At 33.9% G+C, this 8,981-nt stretch overlaps 1 protein-coding gene across 1 annotated transcript; it reads right to left on the minus strand.

The window, feature by feature from the left end:
* Positions 1–264: 264 nt before the first annotated feature.
* LOC132285470 (AP2-like ethylene-responsive transcription factor At1g16060) lies at positions 265–4,316 on the minus strand. The gene is made up of 8 exons (XM_059787662.1): positions 3,747–4,316; positions 3,566–3,648; positions 3,421–3,429; positions 3,172–3,260; positions 2,951–3,024; positions 2,694–2,744; positions 1,890–1,966; positions 265–1,069 (listed from the first exon to the last, which is right to left on the minus strand). The coding sequence occupies exons 1-8, from the start codon at positions 3,905–3,907 to the stop codon at positions 516–518; spliced, it is 1,098 nt and encodes a 365-aa protein (XP_059643645.1). The 5' UTR covers positions 3,908–4,316; the 3' UTR covers positions 265–515.
* Positions 4,317–8,981: the final 4,665 nt, after the last annotated feature.

An 8,981-nucleotide genomic window follows, 5' to 3' on the forward strand; every position in this document is an offset into this window, starting at 1 on the left:
CTAAAGTAATCATAGAAGACCTATTCACCCACCTCTAGGTCCATATCAGAGGACACTTTGTTTTAAAGCGTCGGGTTCGGTATGGTTATGTTTCACACACATAAACCCATCAGAATGCATATTGAACTGTGGTGATTCCATATCCAAGGTGATGGGGGTACGTACGTGGTGCAATGACCACCCTTGAATGTGCATTAGAACTCTCTCCAATCTTGAGAGGATTTAGGTTTTAAAATGTTCAAAACATAGTTAAGACTATTTCAATTGAAGAATAAATAAATTAAGGCCCTTATATGCCAAATAATTTTTATTAAAAGATATATATGATAAATGAATGTCATCTATCTATATCTACATACAAATGAAACAATAATAGTCAGAAACTCTCTTCTTCCCATATTCAGAAGAAAAGAAGAGAAGCATATATCTAAAATGCAAACAATGTGAATATATATCGCAAGCAGAACTTTGGCTTTCTCAACTGTTGTTTCACATGGCCAATCCATCTTCTTTAATTACATGTCGAGCTCGCATTGGAACAGGGGTGACACAAACGAATTCAAGCCACCAAAGATAATGTCATCTCCCTCAGTGTAGCTGCTAGAGTCATGACAGTCGAAATATGTCTGTATGTCATCAGGAAAGCTCCGTCGTGGTGGGTCAGACTCCGGAGGACTTAGCGGGCTATCTTCCACTGATGTCCTCTCCAACATTTCCCTAAACTTTGAGGACTGCAATAGAAGCCCTAGTGCCGACGAGGCAGTGGCCCCACTCATCGGACGTGGCAGAGGTGCGTCCGCTTCCGCGGAGCTAGGGCTTTGCTGTTGGTGGAGGAAGCTTAGTCCCAGCTCATCACTAGGGTTTGACATGGGATTAACATCATCAATATTGTTGGGGTCGGGGTTAGGGTTAGGGTTAGGGTTTTGGTTTGCTTGAGGGTTGTCTGGGTTATTTTCGTTGGGCTTTAGCCATTTGATGTAACGGCTGAGGTCAAAGTTGGTAACAGCGTTAAGTCCACGGTACTCTATAGCTGCCATGTCATACGCAGTTGCTGCTTCTTCTTGGGTAGCTGCAGAAAATAATGAAAGGGTTAAGGGGCAATATGGGTAATATATGTTTGATTTATAAAATAATAAAGTCAAGAATTTATTTGCATGATAGATTCGGTGGAGGGTTGAAACTTTATTTCACTGTTTGAAATATTAAATAGCAGACTTTAGCAGTTGGGAGTTGGTGATCCATATATATACCAACTAACTATGAACTGCACCTAATTACTTTTTACTTATTTCCTGATTTGCCATCCTGTATGTTGACTTATCAACTCACGCCATGCACGCACAAACATATGTATGTGTGTGTATAATATATATATATAATATAATATAATATAATATAATATTGTTTAATAATACCACACCTTTTATATACAGTCCTAGTTTATTTAAATATAAGTTTGTATGTATGATAATGTTTGGACGGTCCACATTGTAACTAACTTAACTGTATTCATTTGGCTTCACTTATTAGAACACATAGATTAAGAGACACTTGGTAACTTATACACTAATTTATATGCATATACATATATGATATATTATTGAAAAAACGATTAATGGTTATGGTCACAAAAAACGTAATCAATGAAGTAAAAACAAAAATATCACTTTTGTTTGTCTTTTTCTTTTGTTTATTTTATCAGATTATGAGAGAGATATGAATAGCTAGCAGATAACTAGAGGGAAAATATCTTATTTTCTTCAAATAAATAAAGAAAAATATTTCTAAAAGATGAGAGTGGAGATATGTTTAGGCATGAAATATTCATGATAATTATAAAAATAAAAAATAAAAAGAAAAGAAAAGAAAAGAAAGGAAAAGAAAATTACCATATGTTCCAAGGTAAAGATACTTGTTGCCAAACACCCTGCCAATCCGAGCCTCCCATCTTCCATTATGATGGTGCCTAGGCATTGAAGAAAAAATAATTTAATTGTACCGGTTGTAGTGATGACATATATCATATTACCACTTTACTATTTATTAAATTAAATCATTTTATCTTATATGAAGATATATTATTATTAATGATACAATTAATGTGGTATCACCGGAATTTTTTTCTCATACGACTGATAAATTTGAATTCCATGATCTCAAAATTAAAAAGGAAATAATATTGTGTTGGTCCATAATAACGGTGGTGGTGGTGGTGGTCACCATAGTACTCCTGACAATTTAAGAACGTATGGTACAACATTTATAGTTTTAGTAAATTTCTTGAATTCTTGCACATCTGGTACAACTAATCGATGTGACATTTGGAAAGGTCAAAAAAAAAAAAAAAAAAAAAAAATGGTTATTATTACTAGAAGTGAATGTAAAGCATAAAAACTTTGACCAAATTAACTTGTGTATCCCATGAAAATTGAGTTTGTCACAATTGATTATTTTTCGGCACTAGCAGTCTCAATTATATATCTTTTCTGACATTCGAATACACCTCGCAGTTCATATAATGTACAACACAAAAAAAAATGTTATTTTGAAGGTGCACATATCTTTTTTTTATTCTTTTTCACTTTATTAAAGAAGTACAGATAATTTGCTAGCGACAACCCTATGAAAAGTTTATTAAGCTAACAATTAATAGGAAATGAACCAAATTGAATAATATCATAATTAATATATACCTTGCTACCCCTCTGTATTTAGAAACTCCTCGCGAAAAACCGCTACTTTTTCTGCAAATAAGATTTAAAAATAAATAGGTTATGCATTTGCATAATCACTAAATATCGGATGTATTATATAAAATGTTGAAAAACAGAATGAATTTATTGACAAATTACAACGGCCACTGCAACATAAAAATGTTACAGTAGAGCATCGAGTCGCATATATATATATATATATAAATAAATGGGTATCCATTAATATTGATATCTACCTCCTCAAGGACCCAATATATTCTTCTTTGGACTGACTCTCCATTTCTTTAAGCTCTTCTTGGTATGCAGAAAGCTACAAAAATTAACAGTAAATTTCATTATTATAAAAAAAGTAATAATAAAAAAAAAACAGAATTAATAATGAAAACAATCTGAAATTTACTTAAAAAAAAAAAAAAAAATCAACTTATAAGAATGGGTTTGAGGTGAAAATGTTTACTGGGAAGTTAAGGATGGTGTCTTTTCCCCAGTACTTCAATGCTGCCAGATCATATGCATGTGCCGCGGCTTCTTCGTCGTCGTAGGCCCCTAATAAACACGAAACATTACTAATTATCCACTGAAGAACATCAACCTAGACTTGTTCATTATAAGTTTTAATGTATGTGGTGATTCAAAATGGAAATTTTGGAAGTATATATATAAGAGTTAATGCACATGATAATTAATATACTAGCCAAAACCTCACCTAAATAAACTGCATTTCAGTTGAATTCCAGCAGAGCCATCATCGATCATATATGGCAGAAAATATTTTAAATTAGTACACAAAAATTAAAAAAAAAAAAAAATGAGAGAGGGAAGAGAAAAAATTATTTAGATGATGAATAAACCTTGTCTTCCTTTCTTGTTCTGTGACTCATTCCAGCAGTTCTTGTCCCACAAGTGAGCTTCATAGCGACCGGTCCACCGGTGCCTGAATCGCCAAAGACCCAACCATATAAGAAAATCAGATAATGATCAAACAAAATGAGAAAAGACCCGCCATTTGCAGCATATAAATTAAGTAAAAACCTTGTGACACCCCTGTAGATCGAGCTACGCTGAGGCGGGGTCTCTCGTGGGACGCTCTTACGCGTTCGCTTCACCTTCGTGGTGGCTTTGTTGCCGTTGCTGCTGCTGGTGGTGGTGGTGTTGGAATTGTTTTTCCGGCTTTGTTGGGAAGTTTTTGCCATCAAATTAAGCCTTGAAAAGAGACAAAGGGGTGTCTGCCAACGTTAAGTAGAGAGAGAGAGACGAGGAGGGTGATGTAGAGAGAGAAAGTATATGACTGGGTCCTCCAATGGGAGGGCATATAAAGGAGGAGTGATGGGTGTGGAAATGGTTTGGGTTGGAGTATTTTTGGAATTAAGTAGGGGTGGCAAATTAAAGGGCAGAGCCGGCTAAATGTGGCCGTCTCTGAGCGGCCTAATTATGAAGTCTCTTCTACTTTGTCCTCACTCGCTTCTTTGTGTTATGTGTTGGTCGACTTGTATAGAGATAGATATTGATGGGTTTTGCTTTCCATCCCCTAAATTTTGTTATTTTGTTTAATTATTATCTTTTATTTTATTTTATTTTTTTCTCTCCAGAGACTGTGGGTGTGTATGTTGTGCTTAGATCTTTTTCACTTTTCACCATTTTAACTTTATTTTTTTGGGTTCACCCAAATAGATTAATTTAATGGTTTGTCTCGAAAGTCAAATTTAGATTCAGCAATCATAATCTAACTCGAATCCATTTTCATATTCATAAATATGATATGATCAAAATTAATAAACTAATTCAAACAAGGCCTGGATTGGATAATGGCAATCCGACCAAACCAAATTCTAATTGGGCTTAGATGAGGTATTGGAAATTCATAACCCATTAGAGTGTAACCGGTTTATTTTCTTATAATGCTATTCTTTTAAAAAAAAATTCAGGCCCATAAAGACTCTGAATCTCTTGTGGTTTGGGCCGCATGGCCATATAAAAAAACAGTAGAAGTCGAATAATATACTCTAGCCTAGGTACTAAATAAAAGGAAAATACCTTCCACCACTCTATGGTCTGGTTGATCTGATGCCGAAGAGAGATACTAAACATGACCCTATACTCTAGGTCCTGCCAGGGTGTCTGTCGGCTGGGTTGAGAAGATTACTGACCCTCAGATTGATTAACACTACTAAAATTACTTGATTATTCCCTCAATTGTGAACAATTGTAGGCATTTGCTTATTTATCAAAAAAAATTCATACTTATCAATTATATACTTCAATCCCCATCCAAATCCGAATAAGGATAAATATCTCCTCGCAACGCCCTTCTTACAGTCGGGCCACCATGCCTATCCGGGGTGGCTCACCCGGATGCCTTTCGGACCAGGCGTTTGACGTGACACTGGATCAAGGATTGAGTCTGTAATGAACAAGTCATTTTCATTCCTTTCCTTTTTCTCAAATTTTACGGATAAATTTTTTTCGTTTAATTTTCTTTTCCGAGTTCTGTTTCTCGTTATTAGGTGTCGTCTCGAGTGCTTTTAAATGGTTTCTGAGACTCTTTCGTTTGGATTGACAAATTCCTTAAGGACCGAGTCATTTTTACATTTTCACTTTTTGGACACTATTCATTTTTCGTCCTTTTTCCTATTTTGTCTTTTCCCGTTTGTCACTTTTTGGCATAACCTCATTTTTCATTCTTGGAGTTGGTTTTTGACTTCACGTACCTTAATCTTGAGTGGTTTCCACGAAATACGTATCTTTACTTTATAGAAAAGTAATCTGGTTGCTCCCGGTGTCTATAGGGACATGGATGAATAGTTCTTTGGAAACTTTTTCTTTTCTTGGAGTGTTTTTCCTAAATATCTTTTGAAGATATTTTATTTCAGGAGTTTTTAAGAAGAAATTTTCATTATGGCCAGTTTTGCAGTTAACCCTTTTTGTAGGGGCCATTGTGCAATTAACGAAAGTTATTGCAAAATATCTCGTTTTGAGCCTGAATCCTCGTATGGGATTCATTTTCACTTTTCGTCGACTCGTGAACTCTTAGAATTTCCTCCCGGTCGTTTTCCCTAGGTTTAGGGATTTTTTATCCCAGTTGCCGCCGAACTTGTTCGGGGCATATCTCTCTGCTCGGGACTCATTTTTCAATACTGTTTCTTCCGTTGTTCATATTTTATCATCTTGGTTCTTTTTCGTTCACGGAGTTTTGTCGTTTAAGTACGTCTGCTCAAATTTCACTTTTCCGGACCCGGCGGGGCCCTTTCGGGGCACTTTTAGGGTTTTATTATAAATAAAATGTCTTAAAGTGAAAAATCACTTTTTTCATCATCTTTCTCCATCTTTGGCGGGCAGCCATGGCAGCTCCTTGGGCTGCAACCTTTTCTTCTTCTCCTCCACTTGATTTCCTTTGTAAAAAGTCTTCCGCCTCAACGTTTATCGTAGGCCTCGTCATGTTCTACCTTTCCCCCTTATTAGAATCCATTTCTGACCATTTTTGAGTTCGGGTTTCAAGTTCAGGTTTGGATTTTCATGCTGCCTCAAAGGTTAAAGTTGTTCCTCTCGTTGTCCCCAATATAACCTAAGAGTATCGTCGGATTCAGAGTATTTTTCTTTTAGTGGGGATTTGAGATTTTCATCTTAAATTGCGGTAAGGGGATGTTATATTTTATATTCTTGATGTATTGCATACTATTGATGCTTATACAACTCATTTACTTGTCTTTGTATTAAATCTAGAGATTTTATTATTTATTTTTCTTGTGTAAGATTTGATTTTTCCGGTTGGTTATACCTTGGTTTAAACATGTGGTATGATATTAAATTACACCTTGATATGATCATTGACATATATTAAATTGAAAGCATTTGGACAAGTATTGAAATTTTTATTTAATATTTTTCTTGAATGAAAATTTAATTCATGTGGCCTTATCTAGCTTGAAATTAATATGTAATGTCATTTATATTAGGTCCTAACATACTCTTCAACATATGTAAAATTGAGAGTAATCGGAGATGTTTTAAAATCTAGAGATAATTAATTTATTTGATTAATTAAATTATTCCAATTGTACTATTCACTCCATTGGATTTTCGACTTGATATTATTGATGTGCATGCCATATACTTTCACAAATATTAAATTGGTAATATTTGATGAGGTTTTGAAACATTTTATTTATTATTTTTCTAGTATGAAGGCTTAATTATCATAGTTGTAGCTTGCATGGAAATCACTTGTATTAGGCTATTAAATCAAGTCTTAGCATGTTTTATAACATACTTTAATTTGAGAGCATTTGGATGGGTTTTAGAATCTAGAGAATTTAATTAAAAGAATTAATTAAAACCTATTTAATGGTTCTATGAGCTTGATTAAGTTTCTAACTTGGTATTCATGATTTCCTTGACAAATTCCTTCACGTGTATCAAATTGAGAATAATCGGATAAGTTTTGAAACTTATATTTAATCATTTTTTTTGTATGGAATTTAATTCACATGGTTGTACCTAGCTTGGAATAAACTTACAATGTGATATTAAATTAGCTTTAATATGTTCATTAACATATATGAAAATGAGAATATTTGAATGAGTGTGGATAACTTTATTTAATTATTTTCTTATATGAAGTATAATTTACCTAGTTGTGAGTTAGGTAGAAGTAACTTGTAAAGTGTTATTAAATTAGGCCTTACCATGACCTTTAACTTATATTAATTTTAGAATATTTGGAGTTACTTTGTAATCTTGAGAATTTAATTATTTAATTTAATTAAATTCCATTATATACTTCCATTGAGATAGTTAGGTATTGAAGTTGTTTTCATATGTAACTTGTAAATTTAGAACTTGTTGTATGACTACATTATAGTATTTCATGAGTAGAAGTTATAGTTTAAATTGCTTATATACACATTATATATTTGACATATCGTATGTCATTATAGTTTGAAGACATAGGATGAATATTGTGTGTTTTACTTGACTTGTTTGTGCATGGTAGTTGACTAATATATTGTGTATATGTATTATACCTTAATGCACAACTTGTTAATTTTAGGAAAGCTTACAAGGACATTGTAATATGTTACGGCTAAGGTATGGCTCTAGTACGGGGGATGAGAGCTCCCTCTACAACATATAGTGCGCACTAGGTGGTTCCCTGAGGGCTAGTAACCCTAAAACACCAATATACGGTTTAATTCTGGGTTTAGTGCACATTAGGTAGTATCTTGCGGGCTAATAACCCGAGATCAGCTTGTTTGGTCATTGAGACCGTATGTTCTTGTCTTTCCGCCACTACTTGATTTCGCAGTCAATTTCAAGTTGTTTAATGTGGATTATTTATAGCTTGCAATGTGGTATTTGACATTTCAATTAGGTGTAGTATACATGTGCTTAGTATACTTGCATGCCTTGCTTTTCAATACAAGTTAATAGCACTAAATTGTCATAACTTGTTGTTCTGTATTTTAGATTTCAAGTTGTTAACTTTGATAATCTATGCCTTGATGCGTTGTATTAGAAGTTCTAATGTTAGTTAAAATTGCATTGATATTGTAATTTGGGTATTAATTGTTTAATGTAGCCCAGGATGATTCCTTAGACTCATTTGGAACATAGACGTTAGGTGGTATGAACCGTTTCGGTTGTTTTCGTATTTTAGGTTGCAAGTTGATAACTTTGAATACCTATGTCTTGTTGCGTGCATTAGATGCTCCTATGTTGTTAAATTGCATAGATTTTATGCTTCATCCTTGATTTCACTTTTTAAATTTTAGGTAGTATTTCTTGAAGATTTAAATCTTATCGTGTTGTGTGGAATGTCCTAACCTTGTTCAATTTCATAGATACCTTGATTCATGTTGCTTTATGTTGATACGACTTAGGAATGATCCTAGGTAAACATCTTAACTTAGATTCCAGGTAGCATGAGCCTCTTTAACATGTTTCACCTTAAGGTGATAAATTTGTGAAATGTTAGGTCTTTGCATGCTTATCTCTTACGAGTAGCTTTATGTTACTCACCCCAAAGTTACCAGGGACATTTTTCAGGTACGAAGACTTGGTTCGTGATGCTCATCATTCCTTGGATGACTTGTAGCTTTTAAGTTTCCATTTCATGCAAATGTTAGCATAAAATGTCATTTTGTAGCCTTATATGTCTAAACTTGTATCTTTGATTCCATATATGTAATATGTACATAGGTACACATTTTACGATGTATTTGACTTGTGTGAGATGAGGCTGGAGGCCAATGACATTTATATTGCATCTTA

The sequence above is a fragment of the Cornus florida genome, unplaced genomic scaffold (genome assembly GCF_030987335.1).
Source record: "Cornus florida cultivar Cherokee Brave unplaced genomic scaffold, ASM3098733v1 CherokeeBrave_3.0.0_Hap2_Chr11, whole genome shotgun sequence".
NCBI lineage: Eukaryota > Viridiplantae > Streptophyta > Magnoliopsida > Cornales > Cornaceae > Cornus > Cornus florida.